General features: G+C 46.4%; 1 protein-coding gene across 3 annotated transcripts in view; it reads left to right on the top strand.

Moving 5' to 3' along the window:
- Positions 1 to 24838, top strand: part of LOC144772494 (E3 ubiquitin-protein ligase TTC3-like) — a 1119388-nt gene that overhangs the window by 523122 nt on the left and 571428 nt on the right. For all 3 annotated transcript variants that reach the window (XM_078656860.1, XM_078656861.1, XM_078656859.1), the window contains exon 25: positions 20733 to 20797. In XM_078656860.1, coding sequence (XP_078512986.1) covers positions 20733 to 20797 — 65 coding nt within the window. The remainder of the gene's footprint in view (positions 1 to 20732; positions 20798 to 24838) is intronic.

The following is a 24838-nucleotide window of genomic DNA, read 5'->3' as shown; positions in this document are numbered from 1 at the left end:
TGCCGCAGTAGGACAAGCTGTGCTTTGTAATCTTTTTCAATAAGGTGAGCCTCTGTTCTACCCTCCTTCCTATTAGTTTCCAAATGCTTATTGACTGTTATATATATAGATATCTATATATGTGCCCCATACACATATATTTTCAGTCTTTTTTGTTATGCATTGTGACTATGGAAACTTTCCTTGGTACTGACTGCTATCTATTCTATATTCAAGCATGTGAATCTATGAAAGACACCCCAATACTGGAGAAGAACAATTGTTACTTACCTGTAAACAGGTGGTTCTCCAGTATTGGTGTCTTTCATAGATTCACATGCGACCCTCCCTCCTCCCCTCAGAGGTTCTCTTCTCCTCATAGACTCTTTGGTCACTCTTGTGCTACGAAAATCTGAGGTGCTGAGCTCTGGGGAGAAGGTTCTAGAGGGCTGCTGTCGCCTGATTGGCCGCAGTTTGGACTAACATAATGACAAGGATAGGCTACATATGGTCTTTTCCTTCCCCATGCATTCCTATGTAGAATTTTGGGTAGGCAGTTTATGCCTTTTCTAATACATATTTCAGGTTTTTTTCTCTGATCATATATATATGTTTATATATATATATATATTTAGCATTTTATTGCTATTTTATTTACCGTAGGACTCCCACTCCGACGACTGGGAATATTCAAGCATGTGAATCTATGAAAGACACCAATACTGGAGAACCACCTGTTTACAGGTAAGTAACAATTGTTCTTAGTCCATGTGATGTGTCCTCATTCCAGAGCTTGCCCCCTTTTACCTTTTTCTGTCACTTCTATACTGTTTTTTCTAAAAGGTTTTTGATTCCTAGATTAAGGGAGTGTGGAATCAGAAGATGTAATGAGGCCTGTTGTACTTACAACAGCTTGACTCTCACCGTTTGTGCAAGCACTTGCCCCTTGTTTAAATGTGCAATTGTTAAAACAGATTCAATGTTATTTTTAGCTATGATCTTCGTAGTGGTGTGTGGCCCATCATGGGTTCGGATTTTTTTTCTTCTTTTATGCTTAGTTTATTGTTTTTGTATATCTGATAAAGACATCTAGCCGCAGATTTCTTAACTTAGAATATCCCCAGGCGTCAGACTGGATCCGGAATTGTTTTGCAGTAGAACCTCTGCGCTCCGGTGGACAGCGCTGCATGGCTCCACCATGACATCGTCCACGGACATGACATCAGCAAAGCCATATAAGTCCCTCCCGGCTCGCTGACGTCCGTTTCCTTCTTTTCCGCGTCCCGTTGAGGATCCAGGAGTAAGTGGTTCCTTTGGCCTGGTCTGTTGCCCATGCCTTCTGGATGCCTTCAGGTGTCCGGGAACAGTGTGATGCCTTCGGGCTTTAAGGCGTGGTAGACGTGCGCGCGGCAGATGTCGGTGACCGATCCGCAAGCGATCTGCATGTGGTGCTTAGGAGCGCACCACGACTCCAAGGAGTGTGACGCTTGCCAGCAGATGAGGCCAAAGTCCCTGTGGGAGCAGTGGATGAAGCTATTGGCCGCCCGGATGTCCCGCTCGGCGCCTCTGCGCCGCTCTCCATCTCGGGCTGAGGCTTCGGTTTGAGTCCGGTCGTGGAGTCGTTCTCGCGGACGTTATACGCCTCTCTCAGGTAAGCGGAAGCACAAGTCACGGAGGTCGTCGGCCTCACTTCACCGTGACAGCGGGGCTCATGGCTCTGGGCCTTTGCTGGATGCCGGCCCCCGGGTGTTGACCCCCTTATTCCCAACCTTTCCGGGTGATGGGGTGACTCGGACCCTAATGGAAGCCTATTTCAAGGCTCTGCACTCCATTTTTGGGTCACCTCCTCTCCCTGGCACGCCTTCGGGCCCCACAGTGGAGGTAGTCACTCAGGTCGGCTCTTCGCCAGCGGGTTCGCCCTCGGCGCTGGCCGAGTCTCTCGACTCTGGTTCCGGAGTCAGTGCTACGTTGGGAAATGGCCCGGACGGGCATGCCAGTCAGACGTTGAACCTATCTGCCATGTCTCCGCATAGCCTTATGCGGCTTCCTGTGCCCACGTCGGCTGCACCGTGGATATCAACAACTTGTCAAAATCCTTCCTCTCCACATTTCTCGGTGGAGGGTGAGTCGATGCCGGTCCCAGACTGGGCCGAGTCGCCGCTGCTTATTGTCGATGTCGATATGACGCTGTCTCAACACCGGAGCAGGCGTCAGCCCATATTGTACCTCTGTTTGAGGAGGATGCAGCTCAAGAACACCGAGGGGTGTCTCCTTGCCCTTTGGCTCCGTTGCCCCCTGTTCATCTGCCTGCAGCGTCTCTCTTTTCCATTGGACGAATTAGCCTTCAACCGTCCCCTACAGATGATCTGTTATCGCCCCCTAGAATGGCTACAGAGGCTACTACTGCATTTGCAAGGGCTGTTCGTGAGGCTGCTACTCTTTTACACTTACAGCGTCCCTTGGTCTCTTTGTCATTCCGACTCATTGTTGCATATCCTCCACCAGGGTGAGGTGGAGGGGGAGCCCTTGCTGCCTTTTGGTGAGTCATTATTTGACACCCTTCTTGGCACATGGGCACGGCCCTCCTCGGGTGACCCCGTGGATTAGGCCATTGCACATCAGCATCGTCCAGCTCCGGTTGACCCTGTCTGCTTGTCCCTTCATCCTAGGGCTCAGGGCCGGGTTGTCCAGGTGGCTTTCGCCATGCAGCCTTCCTCTCCTCTCCTGTTACTGCCTCCCACCAGGGAGTCTCGTTGGTTGGGGACCTGTGGTAGTCATATTTTTGCATCCAGTAGTTTGGGCATCCGTGCTTTGAACTTTGCACGGGCTGCTTTTTCCCTTTGGACTCGGTGGAAGGTCTTTTTTCCACCGTACCAGAGGGTCCTCGTACTGACCTGGCTTGTCTCCTTCATCATGGCCAGGACATGGCACAGTTTACCATTAGATCGGCCATGGATTCTACCGACTCTGTGGGTCAGGCAATGACGGCTTTGGTCAGTGCACTGTCGCTGTACTAAGGCGCTCAGGCTTGCCACGGCGTACTTCTTCTATGTTGTATGTGCCTCTGGTGGGTGCTCCCCACTGTATTCACTGTTAGAGGGCTGATGCTTTCCGATGCCTGGTTCTCTCCTCCTCTTCTGTGGTGGGTAGTGCTTTTCATACTTTATTCTTGCATGGTGGCATCCTACTCAATTGCGCCGCTCTTGTACGTTTCTTGCTTTCCTGGATACTTCCCCCGCACAGATTTTTCCTCTTCCCCTGCTGCCATTCGAGCAGCACCCTTGGCATACTTCTACTTCTGGATGCTGCTGCTGCTCTCTTTAGAGGTGCTCTCCTTAGGACGTTCACTGTGCTCTTTGTTCTTGTGTGCACATCTCTATACAAATCCTGTTACGCTATGTGGGTTTTGTATTGGTGCTTCCTCTACTGGTTACGCTTCCGGTTTGCTTCGCGTGGGACTGTGACTCCTCCCTGCCGAGTGGCTGGTATCGCTTATAGATCTGTACTTTATCTGTCCGGTTCTGCTGCAAAATGGCTGTTGCTACCTATGGTGCACTCTTGTTTCTTGTATGCCACTCATCCTTATGGCTGAGTCTTCTCCTGATGTTTGTTCTGTTTGGCGTCTACAGACACTCAGGGGTCACGCACACTAGGTTCTTGCTGCGGTGTCTGTGGGCTTGCCATGGACTTCTCGTAGGTGCAGTCCTTCATTCTGTGTGCGTTTGCTTCACTGATCCCTTTCATAGGTTACGTACCTGGTGAGGCATCTCTCGCATCTGGACAATTCTTGCGCCACTTCCTTGTGCCTTTCTATAGTAAAGAGGGACCACGCTGGAGATATTAAGTCAACGTAGGTTTATTCAGGTAGCAGGTAGACAGGTAAACAGGTAGAACAAATCCAGGTATAATGCCACAGTAGCCCCACCGGGAGCAGCCTACTAGCTGCTCAGCCCCATCCATCAACTGTCATCCCTCATTCAGTTACCCAAGCATTCCACTCATAGCCCACACACCAAACATTCCATTCAGAAGACTCACACAGGCTGAGAAGCCAGGGACAGGGATACATGGGAGAGGCAATCCATAACCTCAGGATACTACATACCTCTTCTCTAATGAACAGAAGAATGATTAAACATAAAATTACAGCAACAGTAAATTGAGAAAAACAACATTGCAAAGGAAATATAACTAATCAGGATGAATCTAGAGCCCAGACCAAGGGATGGCGGGAAACACGCATCACTAGAGGGAAAGGAACAAAAGACTATAGAGAAAAACGGATAAACAATAATACCCATCCCCCTCCTCTTATGAAGAATTTTTTTTTAGAAAATATACAAATGTAACATCTCCATGTAAGGAGTAAAGTCAATGTGGACAGAAGGGACTAGTACCCAACGTCCTGCCCCTACCCTAAGAAAAGGACATTGTGTGCGTAAATGAGGACTAGAGGAACTAATACCCAAAGTCCTGCCCCCGCTGACCAATAGGGACAACTAGTAAGTTAGAACATTTTCAAAACTCAGTGCAGCGCAAGGCTTCTTATGCACGCAGGGACCCAGCTGGGGAAAAGCCCGCCAAGGAAGTGGGTGTAACCACCCCCCTCCTGGTCCCACCCATAGGGCAGGACTTAGTCGCGTGCCAGCCCCCTTTTCCCAGATAAAGGTAGGAGCAGGCCCCCTTCCAAATTAGATCATCTTTGGAATCAAGACGCGACTTTCTGCGAAAGGACTTCAAGATTTCTTCTTCAAGATTCTCCCTTGTGACTAAGGAGTAGTCACCCTGCATCCGCAGGCACCATCCTAAGAACACTGCGGTCTGCTGCAAGTCCTTCCTCCGGAATCCGACTGCCCAGCTCGACAAGACCCGGCTTCCCTGGCACCTCCGACCTCTACTCACCTCTACAGCCAAGCTGAGAACCGTGAGTGCGACGAGACCTCAAGGGACCGACTATTGCCAAGACTGCACGACTTCTGCACAGCAAGCCCGCCGAGTAATTTCCTGGTGAGTGCTTTGGGGTCCGAGAAGCCCCGACCCTGAGCAGCTCCAGCACCGAAGATCAGCCCCCCAGCATCTCCACGATCGGCATGGGGCCCTTCTGCTTTTTGCTGCTCACCGCGTTGTTTGGCTACTAGCCCGCTGGCTTGTGGCCTTCTGAACAACGCCCGACGACATCACTGCTGCTGGTCTGGTTGCTCCAGACTGGCCCTTGCTCCCTTCCAGAAGAGGAGCACCCCGGACCCTCCTGGTCCACTCAAGACGCCATTTTGAGTCCACCACGTGGGCTTGAATTAGCCAAGGCTTGTTGCCCAATCCCGGGTAACTTCGACGCCGACAGCTTCATCCATCGTGGGACAGCTCGCCTCTCCATCCTGGTCGCCGACAACGCCTCCTGGTCCGTGAGATCTGCAGAGCCAGCGTCGCCCACTCACCTAGTCGAGGTGACTACCATCCGGTGCCCTCCTGGTGCCCACTGACTACTGGCTAGTAGTCACGAACTTGGTCCCCTCTGCTTTCAGGTGTCATCCATCTTCCAGATCCAGGCTTGGATCAACTCGAACTATCTTCACTGGTCGCCTGCCAGCATCTTTCTTCCAGGCTTCTGGTCCGGCAACGAGGATTCCCGACGTCTTTTGAGACATATGCAGCTGCAGCCCCTGGGCTAGGTAACTTCGGCATTTCGGTGCCCCAGCATAGCCTCACTATCCAAGGGTCAGGATCCACTTTCGTTTTCTCCCTACCAGGTCGGGTTCGCCCGTGAACACTAACTTTAGCGTTACTAGCTACCATAGACTTTGTCCCGCATCCCGCGTGAGAGTGCACACTCTGCACCCGAGTCCCCTAGGCCTCCTAGAAGTAATCTAACGATTCCCTAGTCAAGTCCTAGTGATTCCAAAGCCTATTAGTACTGTACTTACCTGCTAGTAATTTCGCATTCCACTTTTAGAGTATATGGTTTTTCGTGCCCCTCGGGCATTTGTGTATACTGTGCTAACTTAAGTATTTTCGTAAGAGTTTTGTTGTGTGCCTAGCACCCTGTCCTCATAAAGAGTACAGGGTTGTTGTGATTCTAATAAATACACTGTTTATTTTCATAACACTTGTGTGGTGTCCTTTCACTGGGTGTTCAAGGGGTAATGTGATGGTAAAACAGCTGGCTTAACACACCCTCTAGAGTCTTAGCCTTAGACTGCTCGCATCCATGCTACTAGGATAGCTGGTCTATAAGGTTGGCTTACAACCAATCATCAATAAGGGTTGTTTGGACTGATATATAGTGATCACTAGAATAGTGAGCACTGCACATCAGGCCAACTTCTCACACCCACCCCTGCACAAAACTCAGTGCAGCGCAAAGCGTCTTATGCACGCAGGGACCAACCCCTGCAACGAAAATCCGTGCAGCGCAAGGCGGCTTTCGCATGCAGGAATCAATCAGTGCAACAAAACCTTGTGCAGCGCAAGGCGTCTTATGCACGCAGGGACCACCCCTGCAACAAAAACCCCAAAATTAGTTCACAAAATGTAGATAAGCGGAAAAAAAACTTACCCCAATGTAGGGCCAACCCTCCTGTAAGGGTTCAACCCCTGTGTAGGGTCCGCGTGTAACACTTTATGGGAAAAGGACATGTACCTAAACCCATGATCATCCCTCATTTTTGTTGTTGTTTTTTTTGTTTTTGGAAGACCTTTATTGTACTTAACATTGTTGCCATACATTGTACATTCCGTGGCATGCAAGGGCTGGTTGGGCCACGTGTAGTCAAGGGGGTCCGTAGTGGAATGACACAGCCGTTTAGCCTGGAACCCGGGGGTCCGCCGGCGATATCCATAGACATATATGTACAACATTCTGGCATTCAGTTGCACAAATGATAGGTCTACATTTTATCTTTTATTATGAACATAAACATTGCAGAGTTAGTCAGGCATTAGTGCTGTTGTGTTCAGCGCTCAAGTCCCCCCTGAGGATCTGGGTATCCGCTGTGGTTAGGCAGTAGTGGGGGAGCTGTCGGCAGGTGGCGGTTCAGACATGTGTGCATAATGCCGACGCAGGTGCAGCAAGATGTGTGGTGGTATAGCTCACTGAGGAGTAGGAGCAAGCAGTGAAGCTTGGCGTGTCATGTTTGCAGCCATTGTGTATGGAGACCAGGATGTCTGGTAGTGCGGTGTATAAGCGTCTCTCCAGTGTTGCAAGTGGGAGGTCGCAAAGTAAAAGACTGGGGGGTGATGTTAGGTGTACTGCATATCCTGGTCGTGTACCCATGATCATCCCTCATGCAAGGGAGAAGGATGTGCAGCTACCCACTGTAAACAAGACTGAAACGTCCCCAAAGTAAGGGAAACTAAACTGTAAAAAGTGGAACCTGAAACACTGTAAACTGTAATATAAATAGGAAATTCAAACTTGCCACATAAATACTGATCAGTGAGGCATTGAACATGGAGCTTCCAGCTACAGATTTGCCAACTCTATGTACAGAAACAGAAAAGCAGTTGGAATAAATAAACCACGACGGACGGAAAGTGTAAGAAAATTCCATTCAATTTCCAGCTTGTCACTAGATGACAGCGTAACACAGGGCAGTGAATACAGAAAAAACATAGCTGCGTGAAAACACGATCTCACAATTTTGTACAATCCTACGCCACACTCAAGAAAACAGCAAAAATCCTTTGGGCCACCACAAAGAACAAGCATTTGCAATGCAATAGGTCTCGCATTTATGCTTCTTTGAGCTATTGGCACTATAAATTACAATGCCTTTTGTTTGTTTTAGTTTTTAAAACACAAATAAAAGGCATTGTAATTTACAATGCTAATAGCTTAAACTCGCAAATTCTAGACGTATTGCATTGCAAATACTTTTTAAAGCTGGGACGTCCCTTGGTGCCACTGAGCACTCTATCAATCGTTAATATATATAAACACACTGTCCACCACTGTAAGACATACAAGAAGCAATCCGAAACATCCTGGAAATGTACAACTTTTTTATCAATAAACACCCTTGTGTTACATCGGTTTATAAACCAATTGGTCCCTTTGTCACTCCAGGGTGGACCTCCTGGCTAATTATCTGACTTCTTACAATCACTGCAAGCCAAGTACTGTTCATCTGCATTTGAAATAGATCCCAGCTGCGTGCAATCAGTGAATGCCACAGGGCCTCTTGGGCATTTATTTGGCTGCCTGTAACCAATGCATGCCAATTGCTGTCCTCTGTCACTCCTATAAACTGCATTTACCAGTAATCTTGGCTGTCTGAAACTAGGCCTGGGCGAAATTTAAATTACGCAGGCATAATTCGCCACCAGGGGCTAGGATTCTGTTGCTGCTTGGTTTACTCCATAATGGACTTCCTTGTGGCTTAGAACTATCATCCCAATCTGGGGTTCTGTTACTTCTGGTTGACTATATATAGATTTCCCCTGGGACCACTATTTTCAGATGGTAGCTATGTTCTTGCATGATTTCTCACTATATTGATCTCGACTGAACGGCATGCACATTCACCTAAATGAACGCCTACATGACAATAGCATAACCTGGGAAGGATATATATGGTTTGACCGATTGCATTAAAATGTGTAAGAACTCTAAATAACATATTGCATGACAAATTGCATGGAAAACCACTAACAAACTGTGTCACACATTTGTGATAAACAGCATCACAAATAGTTTACTCAGTGTGTATGACAAATATCTCTGTTGGAAGTATTCCACAGGGCAGCTGGCTACCAATCTACACAGTGCTTAAGCACCTTGTAAGGTAAAAAATTGTAATGGTGTGAAATATGTTGTATAATTTAAAATACAATTTTAACCTCCATATTTGATGAACCCAATGATCCTCCAAAAGGATTTACATCTGCATCCCAATCCTCCAAAGATTTCACACATCAACTCACTAGAGTGGGGAGCCACTCTGCAGGAATCATTGATGCGGCGTGCTTGTCCTTCGCGGAGTTGCAACAAAATTCCAACAGAAAGGAGTTGCCAACTGTTTTTACACCAGTCAAGATCGTCAAAACTCACATTGTGGATCATCATTATGCTGATAAAATCCAACAATGTGATGACTGTCCCTAAGGAAATCACCAGGGGGCGGGGGCTCACTACAAAATCTTGGGTGTAATAGTACATTATCTTGGTCTTTGGGCGGAGCATCATCTGCGGTCTTTGAAACCAGCCCATATGTGAGGAATAAACAATGCACACTCAGACCTCTTGAGCAGAGTTTTCTTCATCTCATTAGTTAGTTCTGTCAGAAATAGGCAGGCCGTTTAGGACCCCCTTTAAATACCTTTTGAAAACCAAGGACAATGTACAAGTTCCTCATTTTTGCTTGCGGTTCCTCTCCACAAAGGTATGGGTGTAGATTCCTTGAAAGTGAGGAGGACTCAGGAGATGTTATATGATGCAATCCTTCCAATTCCCAAACTGTTAGCTAGGCTTCAGAAGGAACAGAGGGTTTCCCCAGCTTTTAAGTCGACCACTGTAGCCGTTAGGTCACTTCTTTGAAGCTACCATAGGGAGACTACTGCAGGAAGTTCTAGCGCCCCTCTGGAAGCTGCCGCCCTGGTCGTGAGCCCAGCTTCCACATGCTAAAGGTCGGTCATGGAGGTGGATTCGCCTGACTAGCAATAACTGCTTGAGCAGGACTAGGAGTACTGAAGATTACAAGGTGAATCATCAGGACATCAACTCTGCCTTTGGGAGCTAGCAGTGCTTGTTTATCTGCAGTAAAAAAAAAACTTTTCTAGTCAAGTGAGCAGCGACCTGTTAGACACGTCCTGCATCGCCGCGTATTTGGCTGCACATGTAAGACTGGAAACAAAGTCTCAGGGTGGCAATAACCGTGTCGTAAAGAGGCGAGCAGCTGTGTTTATGGAGAAACAGGCCCCTGACAGAAGCCCGGGGAGTTTGTGTGTTGTATTTCAGTCTGATCAGCCCATGGGCAACGTATAAACACACAGTCCAAAACAAGCCGTAGCGTTACGTTTACAGTAGTGCTTTAAATCCGCTTAAAAACCCTGCAGATTCGTGCAGCAAGTTCTGCTGTACCAAGTCGCAGGGGTGTGAGGGACCCACTGCACCCCACTGTGGGTCCCTTGTGCCAACCAAGGGCAGGGAACATTGTCCTCTTTTGCATTAATGGCCAGTGACGCTGCGGCCCACAGGTGCATTCATCAACCGTCAATCGAATCGCGAAATAGTTCAGGGGACTGATGCACGTGCGGCTAAGATCTTTGTTTACAGTACAGGCTGAAATCCTGGTGAACTCGGCGTGTTTCTTGGGTGTATAATTGGTACCAAAATGTTTTGGCTATCTATATAAGCTATCGATTTGTCTCAAGCTTTGCAAGAAACTCCATCTCCATTCGCATTTCAGTGACTATTTCAATCAAACGCCAGCCATACGTGGGGACAGGAAATGTGCACGCGTACAGAGTGCACATCTCCTGTCCGTACGGGCATAACACTGAAACTAACTAGGAGAACGGGGGAGGGAGGGAGGGAGGGAAAGTGAAAGCACACCATGCGCGCGCTGTGTTCAAACGCCAGTCCTACGCGGGTACAGGAGATGTGCACACGTACAGAGTGCACATCTCCTCTCCGTACGTGTGCACATCTCCTTTCCCCCTTCGACAGAGAAACCAATGACAATAGGTCTCTCCAAAAAGGTCAGCGCATGTGATCCGTCGCTAGGCGAGACCTAAAAATTAGATACTGTACATGCCGTTAAGACATCGTCGCTCCGACAAACCTCTCAGCCATGTTCTGTCAGTATCAGGAGAGTACACCTCGAGAACGCTATGAGGCATTAAGACAAGGAAACGTTGGCAAAAGGTGCAGGATGCAGGATCAGAATGCCTCGTAGAAACAAACACAAAATGGCGGCACGCTAATCCTGCCGCTCCGGGTGGCTCCCAGCACGCCTGTGCTTGAAATAGGTCAATGAACAGGGCTGTTACTCATCGACGTCCGGAAAATCTCCGCTGTACATCCTTGCATCAGTCAAAAACAGGTAAGCCTCGCTCGCAGTATGTGGCTCGCGCACAACTTTTAAACATTCAAAATGACTGTTAAAATGTGCACTGGGGTGTGTGCCAGCCTAAGACTGTCTACGTTGTGCGCATTTTCTAAAAAAACACCTGGGCAGAAATGTAACTGTGCCAAAATCACACGATGTAGACAAGTAGAGCCAAACCAAAGCCATGCCTCCGTACATGTGAAGTGGACTGTGGGTAACGCGCTCTCTGGCAAAACGGTCTCCACACGCAGCAAACTTTAATTGAAGTATCGATGTTGAGGCTGACCACAGCTGACAGACCAGTTTAGCGTAGGACCAAGTGTGGAGATTCATGCGCTTATTGTAGATATTTAACATCTTGTAGATGCTTTGCACGCGTGGGTTCACTTCCCGACCAAAAATAAGTGTAGTAAAGAGGGACCACACTAGAGATATTAAATCAACGTAGGTTTAATCTGGTAGCAGGTAGGCAGGTAGGACAAATCCAGGTATAATGCCACAGCAGCCCCACCGAGAGCAGCCTGCTAGCTGCTCAGCCCCACCCATCAACTGTCATCCCTCATTCAGTAACCCAAGCATTCCACTCATAGCCCACACACCAAACATTCCATTCAGAACACTCGCACAGGCTGAGCAGCCAGGGACAGGGATACATGGGAGAGGCAATCCAAAACATCAGGATACTATATATATATATTTTTTTAGGTGTGGTTCTGGCTGTGCACACGGTCTACTCTGTACTTCTGCCGCCCGCATGTCCTTTTTGTACTCACGATTTTATGTTTTTCTTGTCCGCCCTTTCCGATATCTCTTTGGGAAAGGGCGATTGCGCACTATCAAGTATGGTGTTTTTCGTGAGCTTGGATCTTCCTGGGCATGGTCAGTACCCTCCTGCTGTTGTCCCCGGTGTCTTCGTTGGTGCGCTTCCACAGTGCTTCTTCCACTGTTCGTCATATTCAACCTGCACGTTTGGACTCTGTCATACCATCTTGTCCTGTCTCTGGGCCCCTCTTTTCCTAAAGTTTTGGGCTCTCGCGTACCGCACTGCCCTTCTGGTTCTGTGCTCCCTTTCTACACTGTGTACTTGGATGGGCTTTCATGCCGTCCCTCGGCGGCTTGTGATCCTTTGCCTGCCACTGTTTGTCACTCCTTGCAGAGCTTCTGGTCTGGGATTGGCCACTGTGGCATTGCTGCTCCCACTGTGTTTCGTCAACTTTTTGACTGCTGTGTTCCTTTGGAACTTGGTGGGATTCAGTCGCAGACCCACCTCCTGTGGGTTATGGCTTTGATATATATTCTAAGTTAAGGAATCTGTGGCTAGATGTCTCTATCAGATGTACAAGTTTCTTAGGTTTGGTAACAATGTATCTGGTAGAGACACTGTCGAACCGCAGATTCCTTAACGCACGCCCATCCTCCCCGTTCTGCGAGGACCATTTCAGGTTGATTTTTATGCTTGCGCCTCCCTTTGAGTGGCTTTGTCATCCTGCGGGGTGACTTTTTTCATATTCCTCCTCAGGAGGATGGTTCTTCTGGTTTCCCTGTTTTGCTCCTCCCATTCTAGTGATGGGCACAGGGTTCATATCTCCTCCTACATTCCTTCACCCTGACCCTGGTTGGGGCAGAGGGTTTATGTCTCCTCCTACATTCCTACACCCTGACCGTGGTTCTTCCAGTGTGGGGTCTTCTAGCGTTCTCCTTCCCTCCCTCGCACCATTTTTTGTTGTTTGAGTCTCTTGTCTTTGATTCTACTATGGTCAATTGGCTTGGAGTCTCCCTCACTTGGCCTCTCACAAATAGTTCTCTTACAAAAGTTAAGGCATGCCTGGTGTTGCCGTTCTTTGGTGGATCGTTTTTAATTCTTTGGTTCAGGTCTTGTTGCCTGTCACGGTCGGATCTTGTGATTGCAGGCTTTCTGTTGTCTGCCTTAACATATTTTGTTTGCCTCGGGGGAGGGCATTGCCTTCGCTTTTGCAGGGCTGCTTTTTAGAGCACTGCTTGGCTCTTCTCCTAAATTGCTTTCAGGGTACAGTGCGTGTTATTGTCCCTTGTGGTGGTTTTTCTCACCATCCCATTCTTTTAGTTTCACTAATTTTCATAATTTTTTCACACACTGTTCCCATACTCTCACAGTGTTTGGTGATGGCTCCGCATTGTGGTGTGGAAAAGTTTCTCCGAAGAAAACTGACTTCAGCGCACCGGGAGGGACTTGTATGGCTTCGCTGACGTCATGTCCACGGACGACGTCAGGGCGGAGACATGCGGCGCCGCCCCCAGCGTACAGAGGTGCTGTTGCAAAAAATTTCTGGATCTAGTCGGACGCCTTGGGATATTCTAAGTTAAGGAATCTGCGGCTAGACTGTGTCTCTACCAGATACATCGTTACCGAAGGCAAGTAACTCGTACATTAGCCCTGTAATGTTTGAGCACAGTATTGATCCTGTGCAATCATATTAATACTTTTTGAGGAGTGTGTTTGAGGGTTATGACCTGTCTGGAATTAAATTCACCCAAGATATTTTATGCATGTATTTTTTTATTGGAAATTACCGTTTAAAATATTTATTATATTTTATATATGAGATGTAATTTTTGTGATGCACATTGAAAATGGGATTTTTTTGGACATCTCTTTATTTGTGTTGTGCTTTTAGGGTTACTTTTGTAGCCAAAATAAAGGTTTGATACAATACTTTATATGTGCTTGTTCACTGTAGGAATAGGTACAACTGTTTAGGGCAGCGGTTTGCATTTGGACATTGTTTATTTTACAGACAGAGCTACAGAACATTTTGAATGAGTTCCTTTCATATCTAAAGGCAGCCTCTTGGTCCAATCCTGCATAGAAAAGTGTTTTTTCTGAACCAAACACTCTGCTTAAAGGAGCACCAGACTGCCGTGTTCCTGCGAGTTGCCCAGTGTTCAGTCACTAGCATGGATTATGACTAATATTTTTGTAGCTCTCTAAGTGCTATGTCAATTAATTTAACATCTCTACAGATGAACTGTGAATCTTGCCCCATGAAGCAAACAGAGGATGCATTCCCAATTTTCTGGACTCGTAGTCTTAAGAAGCAGGGCCTTAATAAGTTGACCCTTAAGCCAAAGAGGTAAGGACACATATGTAGTGTATGCAATAGCAATTCATTCTTATAGCTGCATGTCCTCTGCAGCAGTTACACAATTTCCTTATGTTGAAAACTCCCGTTTTTGTGTTTGTCGCTCCGTGCTTAAAGTTGAAATCTCAATCTCATGAATTTTGATCTTAAGTCAGCATTCAGATTAATTGCTACATAGATTCTGAACTGTGGATAAAATATAGGTTTGTAGCAGGAGTTCCTGTCTTTTTACCTTTGATAGCTCTTTCATTCCTCCATATATTACACTGTGAGGATTAGTTTTCTTATTTCTTGAAAAAGCTCTAACCCGTTGTATGGCCAAGTGCCCCTTTAGGCTCAAATCATCTAAAATTTACATGAGATTCTTAATGCCATTGATTCTTGGAGTTTTCTAATTGGTGCACAGCTCTTTATCGAGCGCGCTCTTGAGTTAGTCGAGGGCTTTGTGTTTTTTCAACCTGAAGTAGTACTATGAAGAGGAGATCAGCCATCCTTGTTCAATTGGTGATCTCAAATTCTAACTCTAGCTGGCAGACCGGATGCCACTTTGGAAGCCCAAATACGGTTCTAATGGCAGAAGACAAAATGGGCTCTTGGTGCAAATAAGTGACATTTGTAGAGGATCTGTATTGGATTGCCGGCAAAAACTTTGTTCTAAACAGTTCCAGTATAGTTTTTCTGGATGGGCTACACAGTTTTAAGTGCATTTGGCAGAGTTGGTGCTGCAAATAACTGCATGAATTTAGCATACCCTTGTACTGGGTTCTGTAACACATGTTTCTATTTTGCCAAACTCCCAAATACTAGTACACATTGACTTCTTCGATGAGGTCTCGCCCAATTGTCTATTTGTACGGATATTTGTATGCACCTAAAGTTATGATTTTGGCCTTTGATATGTTTAGCTTTAGATTGTTGTCCTTGATGTATCTGAGTAGGTGGGCCAGGGTGCACGAAAGGTCGATGGGGGTGTGGTCCAAGAGAACCGTTTCATCTGCATATTGCAGAACAGGTACATGCTCGACATCCAGGTGGCAGAACAAGGCCTTTACTCAGTCAGTTAGGTGATTAACCTGCTGTAGGCAGTTATGTTTTAACCTATGATAAGTAGTAATCTTCCTGTAGACTCTGGAGTCATCCCCTAGTTTTACCTGAACCCAAGTATCGGTATGTAGCAATGGCATTCAATAATATTTCCGGAATACCCCAATTTTTTTTTTATTTGCCCCATAATTTGGTTCTGTTCACTTTGTCAAATGGCGCACTAAAGTCGAGGTAGCATGTGTATAGATCGATGCTGCAGTGGATTGCTTTATGTGCAATTAGATTAACCTCCAGAATAATATCCTTGGTTTAACATCCCTTCCGTAACCCCAACTATCTATCTTAGTATAATTCAGAAACAAATGTTATCCAGGTCTCTGCATCTAGATTGTTGGTCTCTGTCTTGGAGGAGTCTAGCAATCTTATTAACTCACAAAATGTGTTAGCATCATGATGTAAGGTAACACTGACAAATACTGTGTGAAAAACGTGCGAGATTAATTGGCACAGACCCCATGGTGAATTAACGGATATAGCGTGACTGATAATGTGATAATAAGAGGAAGCCTTTGTAGTTGACAGCCTTTTTGGTAGGCGGACTGTGCAGTTGTTAGATTCTTGCCTTCATAAGCCTGTGAAGTTAGCCGCTTTTGATCATGAGGTGTGCCAGCAATTGATGCCCTGTGCAAAGTGAGGACCAGGAGATGGGCTGAAAGACTGCATATCTTTTGAGAGGATAGTGGCATACTATGGTCTGCTGAGAGGTGTGCTAGAAGGAATCGGATGGATAAAAAGTGAATGGGAGGGGTGAGTGGTGGAGTTGCTTGCCTTGGGAATGAGTTGGAAAGTGGCTGTCGGGTATTTCCTGCACTAGGTTTCTCTCCAGGGCTCATGACCCTGGAGAATGGGCAGTTTGAAATTGTCATCTTTTGCTGGACCCTTCTGTTTTCACCTTTAGATTCCAAACAGAAGACTCCACAGCACCAGACCACTCCTGAATCACATCTTACCTGTATGCAGTGGTGGAGTGCAGATTCTTCTCTTTGACCTTAACCAATAGCATATCCTCCTTAGAGTTGCCCTTCTCAACCATTGCTTCTCATACTCTTGAGAGATGGAGAGTATGGTATTGTGTTGCCAGAATTGCAACCATCCACTCCTCCATTATGTGAATGCTGTGGCTAAATCTATCACAAGAAGGGCCAGTCAAGTAGCAGGCATGCTGAGCTCCTAGCACAGATGTGGTAGAAGCACACGTGCACAGAAGTGCTGAGTGTTCCAGATAGCAAAGTACTTTTAGCTGTATTAGGGACAATGGGTGTGGAGGCAGCTGGTGTGAGAAAGATCGAGGCAGTGGCGTGAGAAAGATCGAGGCAGTGGCTGCTAAAGAATGGAGAGTAGAGGAAGTGGCTGCAAAAGTAGACGTGGTTGACCACTGGCATGTTACGCTTTTAGCTAGTATGACATGACTAATTCTGGAACCACAGGTGGGTGGCATAGCTGGGTAGGGATTGTTGGTAGATATCTGCTCATCTTCATGCACCACCCCTTTCTGTGCAGTTTCAGCTGCAATAGCAGTTATCAAAAAGTGAAATGCTGTAGTGCTGAGTAATAGTTGTGACAGTGCACATTTTTGGGTATACACATTTGTCGTAGTTTTTACAGTGAATTATTAAGTCACACACAAGGTGATCACTGACATTACAGTGTCTTATCGTGTTCCCTCTGGGTGCATTTTAGTTCATTTTTTTCATACATCTATTTATTGAAATTTCAAGCACATAATTTCTGTTGGATCACTGCCCAGTTACAAATCATAAAATAAAGTATTCTCCATCTGTCTAAGTGTGTGCAGGTTAATAGTTAGCTCATCAATAAGACAGTTCCAAGCATGTCACAGTTCAGATCCCATTTGCACCCCAACAAGTCCTCCCATCCCCTTCCAGAACTCTAACTTTGAAAGAAAAGCCTCTCCCACCAACATATCTACCTCATACAGCACCCCATGGAGCATAATGTTACTGCCAACTCAGCTGTCTTGTTACAGTAAAATTACACTTTAATACAGAAAGGAGGAACAGACCCCCACTCCCCCTCAATCATATTTATGCCCAAAACCCTCCGTTGAGGATCGGGTATTGAATGCGACTCAACATGTCATTCACAGCCTTGCCTTGTAGTCATTAGAGTTTGAAATACTACTTTTAGTGCCCACAAGTGTAGTGAAGAGCATCTCAAATTGGGTCCCTTCCTCAGTGGCTGCAGCCATGAATAGAGGTGTGCATGACTTGGTGCCTAATCTGACCTTAAAATAAGCGCTTTGTCTCTGTGAGATCAAATTCTGCCTTGCATTCAAAAGGTCTTGGAGGATTCTCTTTCATACATGTCTGAAATCATCCTGCATCCACCACCCTCCAGCATCGATAAGCATGCCCCTCCAAAGCAGGGGTGAAGGCAGCATTGTAGTTGATAAGAGTGTATGGTGATGGGTGCATCGTTATGCCCCCTGATGCGACATAGTCAAGGTTTTCAGTTGTTCCAGGTTTCCGGTAAGGTGCTCACAGGGGTACTAAGATATATAATAGAGGGGACTACGTTTTTTTTATCTTCCCAAACTAAGTCCCAAAGCAGTTGGAAAACTATGGAATGGTCCATTTGCCACCAATTCTTTTCAGATTCCTACATGGACAATTCTGCTACCATTTGCTGTGGGGCTGCTGCATAGTAATAGTGAATTCTGGGAGTCACTATTGCCTTTAAGGAGTTAGGATCGTTTGAAAATCAAAACCTTCTACTATAGTATTTTTCTGAAGGATGGGTGCGGAGACATCGGCTCTACTAACAGTTTGGTTCGCCGTATCTGGGAACCAAAATATAACTCAGGATTACTCTCCACCACGGTTATGCTTTAGAATACTACCGTTCTGCCGCTGAATTTTATATCAGATGGGCCTTTATTGGGAACAAATCTCAAATGCGAAACATCAGGGGCCTGGAACTTCTTTATAAAGACTTGTTGTGGCTTTAATAAATGAGTGAGCATAACCTATGGGCAGAGTCTATAAAAGCTATCCACATATACTGTTGGGTGTGATCACAGACAACCTTGACGTCAAGCAGGTGTTTGCGACTAGCAACTGTGCAGAGAAAGAGGAAGAAGGTTTTGATTTTCAAACGATCCTTACTCCTTAAATCAGCATTCGAACAAAACATACTGAATAAGAGACAACAAAATTTTACTACACCGAACGCGTTGACGCCCATTCTGTTTGATTTAAATCCGAGGAACAAGCAGGGCGGCATCATTGAATATCAATGGGATACAACCCTTTAGATTCTAATCGGATTAATGACCTTTTGATGTTATTGTATACAATGCACTTTTTTGTCTCTGATTAAGATTATATTTCTGTATTGATTAAGCCGATTGTGCGTGTTTAAAAATTGTTTTAAAAGGTTTTATTCACTTTTATCAATAAATTGTACTAGAATTTTAATTTCTCCTGTAATACCTCTTTTTAAATTGTATACTTGTATGTACATAGGGGGTATTTTGATTTTTGACACCAGTATGAATGGAGAATGTTTGAGGTTTAGGTATTAGTCAGTTTCACCAAGGGCCACTTTCTTGTTGTGATCAATCTAATAGACCTGCCTTTTGATGCAACCATTCTGTTGGTGATAAAGCGGATGCTGCTCTAGAGAGTCTCCAAATCAGCAGAGCATCAGCCTGATCACTAGGTTATTCAGCAGCCTGAACCCCAGAGTGACTACAGGAAGTTTTGCCGCTTTCAAAGATTCTCTAGAACTTTTTCCTTTCGGCAGTAGCAACCTTACCAGCCAAAAGGTCACACAGTTTCCCCAAGAAAGCAGTCTTACTTCTATCCCCAAGGATACCTAGATCATGTGGGAGGTGAATGCTCTCCTTTGTCAGCATGGAAGGCTATCGCTTCAGACCCAATGATCCTCTAAATAGTGGGAAGAGATTGCACCCTTTCCTTTCTTCAGGCTCTGCCCCATCCAACCCCCTTGCTCCTCTCCCACTCTGGATTACCTGGTCATCCTACAGCAAAGGTGGCAGCACTCCTGTGGGGTAATTGCTATAGCAGGAAATGGGTCAAAAGTGCTACTGGATGGTGGTCTGCGCCCTATCCTGGATTTCAGGAAGTTGAACTTCTACCTCAAAAAGGAAAAGTTCAAGATTCTGACCCTAGCCCATGTGCTACTAGGTTTGGAAGCTGGAGACCGGACGGTGTTACTGACCTGCAGGACATGAACTTCCACATCCGAATCATACGGTCTCACCGGAAGTACTTGCGATTTGTTGTGGGTTCTAGCACTACCAGTTTGAAGTGCTGCAATTCGGCTTAATTTTGGGACCTTGATTTTTGACCAAGGTGTTGGCGGTGGTAACAGCCCACTTCAGTCAGATATATCAATGTTCCTGTATCTAGATGACTGGCTGATCAAAGTTGGGTTGCCAGAGGTTGTGTTGTGCCATCTGCAGTCAACAGCATCACTATCAGTGGTGACCGCTTGCGCCGCCATTATCTTGCCAATCGCAAGTGACGTCTTTATATCGGAGGTAGCCCAGAGCATCTTTATGCTGTGGGCCACTCCTCAGGTGGACTTGTTTACCTCACCGAAATATTTTCAATGCCAGCAGTTCTGGCCTTCCTGTATCTGTTGCCAGGAGGCTTTTGGGGGGGATGGGAGCGGGGGGACTTCCTTCAGAGGAGGTGGCAGTATTAGTTCTGATCTAATTTGTGATGCTATGGTACCAGTTTCTCTATTTACTTATGCCACACACATGGAATCGGATGTGCAAGTACTTTTTTGTCACTACTGTCATTGTAAGTGTTACGAACTGATTGATTGATAACTGAATTGTCTTATTTAAGCATCAGTATTCTCTTTAAAAGCAAAATAATATTAGGATGTTATGTGATGTATTTTGTAATGTGTTTATTAAATAGCTACGTCAACAATTAGTTTTGACTTATTTAGTCTAATAAAGGCATGCTACTTGAAATCCAAGTGCCCTTTTCTCTCCCTCCTAATTCAGCTAACTGACAAGCACAACAGACTCGGTAAATAGAGTAGCTGGTGGAAGAAATGGAAAGCCACTGGGGATGTGCAAGGCTGTCTTTCTCTTGGAAAAGAAAAATCTCTCTTGTGTGAGATTCCGATGGTTGAAAAACTGCCCATGATGATCTGAACAGTCTTTCCCTTTCTGTTTGCTCATCAGAATCTAGTGACTGATAGTTCAAGCTGTCAGTAGAGGGATCTGGAAATCACAGGGAAGCATAAAAGTGTTTTACACTTCTGACTTTCCACTGAAAGGATTGTCTGTTTTTAAAGAACCCACTTTCATGTAGGGCTTAAGGTATAGTAGAGTTAATTTCTTGACTCGGATGACTCACTTGTTTCACAGTAATGTCGACAGAAGCAGATAATAATGCTAGATTTTTTTAAAGAGGGATTTGAATCTCATTAAAGAGCCATCCAGTAAATCAAGTAATTGTGTTTTTTTTCTTTTATGAAGGATGAAGTCAAAATTGCCAAAGTTAAGGTTCCTCTGAAACCTATTGTTAAACAGAAAAATGCATGGTAAGTCTAAAACTGGATTTTATTTAAAATAAGTCACCTTTTATTGGTTTCTTATACTTTAATTATTTTATGCACTTGGTTTCATGTAATAATAATTATAATCTTTATTTGGATATAAAAAAGATATCCTTAAAAGCACGTCTCAATGACTCACACAACTGTACACATTATTGAGTGACAGAAAAGAGATCAATTGAACAACAACAGTAAATGAGGATCATCCGGGTCACATCTTTCAGTTTCTGTTACGTGTTTAAGGTTAAAACATAATTTGCAAGATAATACGGACACATAACATTAGGGCAAAAGGGGATTGTTACACTGAGCATTAATGTTATTAAACTTGTAAGGAACAATCCAATGTTCAGGATATTAGTGCTGGTTACAATAAAATACAGTCAGATTAAAAGAACGAACTGGTCAATGACAACAGTTATAATAAAATACAATCAATTAGAACATTTTTAAAAATGTTTTGAAATAAAGTGCGTTTAGGTATAAACAGTTAGATGAAGGAATGGGGCATTAGCTGGACCTTCTGGCTTTTGCATAAAGTTAAGGTATGCATGCCGTATGTAGGTTGTAAGGCCTATATTTAAATCTGTGTTTTCAGGGCGCAAAGCTGCAATGATTGCCTGTCTGCAGGTCCGAACACCCAGCCTGTTCCACTCCGCTTTGAGTTTGCGTCTGCGTTGAAGCATAAGGGCGGGGCATAAGCAGACCACGTGCTCCAATGTTTCGGCTGTCTTCCCGCACTCTCTGCCCATTAGGTCGTCCGTGGTGCGCTGCCAGAGGGGCAGATCTTTTAGGAATCGCCAATCACCCATTCTGATGGCCATAAAACTACGTTTTAGGTACAGTGAGTAAGTGCAGGTGTGGTTTCATGTGTTGCACATACATTATTTCTGGTGGGTCAAACTAGAGCGCAGTCTCTTCAGCTTTTGGTGATGATAAAAAAGGTATGTCCTGCATGGCTGGCACTCAGCTTCCAGTAGCTGTTAGTTATGTTAACTTTATTTTTTTATAGCGCACGGCTACTCCAACGGAGTATCCCGGCGCTTTATAGTGGCAGCTCATAAAAAACATAACAAGCACAGACATTCAAAGATAACAGACCAGCACGACTAAAGAGTAAAAAGCCAAGTTTTTAGGCCTCTTCTAAAAGACAACAGATCGGAGGTGCAGCGTAAGGCCAGAGGCAGAGTATTCCAGAGCTGGGGCGCCCTCAAACCAAAAGAGCGCCCCCCAATCCGGGCCTTCCTAACTCGGGGCACCACCGCAAGAGACAAAGAATTAGAGCGCAATGCTCTGGTAGGACGATAAAAAGCAAGCCTGCGTTGGAGATATTTAGCTCCCAGACCAAAAAGCGCTTTATGGGCCAGGGTCAGAGCCTTGAAAATAATCCGCTTACGGATAGGCAGCCAATGGAGTGACTGTAAAAGACCGGACACTCTGGCTCGCCTGTGAAGGCCAAAAATGGCACGCGCCGCGGAATTCTGCACGACCTGTAATCGCTGCACTAAATAATCCGGGAGACCCAGATAAAGCACGTTGGCATAATCCAATCTGGAGCCAATCAAAGCTAGCACCGTTATTTTCTTGTGCTCTTCAGTGAGCAGAGGAAGAAACTTCCGGAGCATCCTAAGGATGCCGAAACATGAGCCCGTGAGGCCGAGAATCTGAGATCTCATCGCCAGATTGTTGTCGATCTTAACTCCCAGGTTTTTAGCCACCTGGGAGGCCTGAGCTGGGGGGGAACATATCTGTGGGCCACCATGCCTGCCAATCAGGGTCCGCGGCACAACCAAAAAACAACACCTCCGACTTGTCGGAGTTACATTTAAGGCTGCTCCGCTGGAACCAGTTGAACACCGCCCGAGACAATCCCGAATGCTCCCTCCATCAAAATCCTCACCTTTTCTACATGTGAAGAGAAGCTGAGTGTCATCGGCGTAGGAAACGATCTGGGCCCCATAGGACTCCGCCAGTGCCGCCAAGGGGGTCATAAAGATGTTAAAAAGAGTTGGGCTCAACACAGAGCCCTGCGGAACCCCGACTCCCAATGGCGGCATCTCAGCAGAGCCCGAGGGGACCCAGACCGTTTGTCGGCGGCCAGCTAGGAAAGATGTAAACCAGCTGAACACCGTCCCCCTGAGACCGATGTTATAGAGTCTGGCGAGGAGCCCCTCGTGGGGGACGGTGTCAAAGGCCGCCGACAGATCAAGCATGACAAGCATGGCTTTGCCCCCAGAATCTAGAACCTCCCTAATGGCCTCAGACACTTCTAAAAGCGCCGTCTCGGTACTCAAATTGGGCCGGAAGCCAGATTGAGAAGGGTGCAGCAAATTGTTAGACTCCAGAAAAACGGATAGCACGCTATGAACGTGCTTTTCCGTAATTTTTGCCAGCGCTGGAAGCAGCGATATTGGCCTGTAATTGGCCAGCGCCTCAGGGTCTAGACCCGGCTTTTTGAGGAGGGAGATCACCATTGCCCGCTTCCAGGCCTGCGGGACCATCCCCTCCCTCAGAGAGCAGTTCAGAAGTGGATTAATCAATAGGTTGACCACATCGGCCATCCTCGCCAAAAATTTGGCCGGGCAAGGGTCTAGCGGTGACCCTGATTTAAGGTTGACTAAAAGTGCCACAGATGTGGAAAGAGAGATGGGCGGAAAGACAGACAGGGCAGAGTCAGGGGTAGGCAAGGGATCTAACCTAACCCCACTGTTGGGATGAACTTCCACTGACCTCCCAGGAAAAGAATCCTGGATCAATTTGATCTTATTGGTAAAAAACTGAGCGAGGTCACAGGCCCAAGACTCAGATGGAGCAGTTTGAGAAAGATTAGATCTGGGGGTTATGAACTCCCTCACCACGGTAAAGATCTCCTTGCAGGAATTGGTAGCTGCCTCAATCCTCCTCGCAAAGTAGCCCTTTTTCTCGCGAAGGATATCACGGTGATAGGCTTTAATAGCAGTCCTATAAGCAAGTCTAGCCATCGGGTCATACTGGGAGCGCCAAACCCTCTCAGCCACCTTGCACTGGCGACGGGCGGTAAATAGCGCTTCCGTAAACCACGGCGCAGAGACCCGCTTAGCAGTAGCCCTAGGCGCCCGCACCGGGGCTAGATCATTCAGCCTATCGGTCAGCCACACCTGCAGGGTGTCCACATCCCGCTCTAGGTCACCTGTGAAGGGACACGGATGTTCAAGAAAAGCCTGAGCTAAGGTCTCAGGAGTCACGATGAAGTGCCCTGGAGGCAGACCCCTGCGGTCTGGACATAGTGCTAGACAGTTTCTCTCTGCCCTGAATACAAAACCTGGCCAGCATGTGGTCCGACCAAAGCACCGGGACAAGCTCTGTATCCTCCAGCGGCACCGTAGAGAAGACCTGATCCAGAGTATGACCCTTGTCATGTGTGGGGCCAGATAGAAAAGGCACCAGACCAAGGGGAGCCGTGATGTCGAATAGCTTAATCACATCTGGATCCTCGCCCTCATCCATATGGAAATTAAAGTCTCCAGCCAACACACAATGCTCCACCCTCAAGGCTAGCCCAGCCACGGCAGCTTGGAGTTCATCAAAAAAAGATCCCGCCGGGCCAGGGGGTCTATAGACCAACAGCCCACTAAAAGCTTGATGGGGGGCCAGAGTAATGGAGAATGCCAGGGACTCAGAACCTGTGATAGTTTCTATCGGAATGATAGAACAGGAAGCCCGCTTGTTTACAACAAGAGCTACCCCGCCACCCCTCCCCTTCAGTCTATCTTGACGAAAGATGTTATACTGAGATGGAATAGCCGTCAAGATATCCGGATTGGATGATTCACCCAGCCATGTTTCCGTTAGCATCAGACATAGTGGTTGTTCCACCGCAAGGAGGTCATAGATCTCCAAAGCGTGTCTGCACACAGATCTGGTATTGAGAAGTAGGCAGAGATGATTAATTCCTACCTCTTCCCTCTGTGACAGCGCAGCCGGCGCATAGGCGGGTGCCCAACCACATCCAGGGCAAAGCCTCTTACCCCTGTAGCGTCCAGGGAA

Source organism: Lissotriton helveticus, chromosome 8 (assembly GCF_964261635.1).
Source record: "Lissotriton helveticus chromosome 8, aLisHel1.1, whole genome shotgun sequence".
NCBI classification, from domain to species: Eukaryota; Metazoa; Chordata; class Amphibia; order Caudata; family Salamandridae; genus Lissotriton; species Lissotriton helveticus.
Note: the sequence above shows the minus strand (reverse complement) of the source record. Positions and strands in the feature narration are given on the sequence as shown.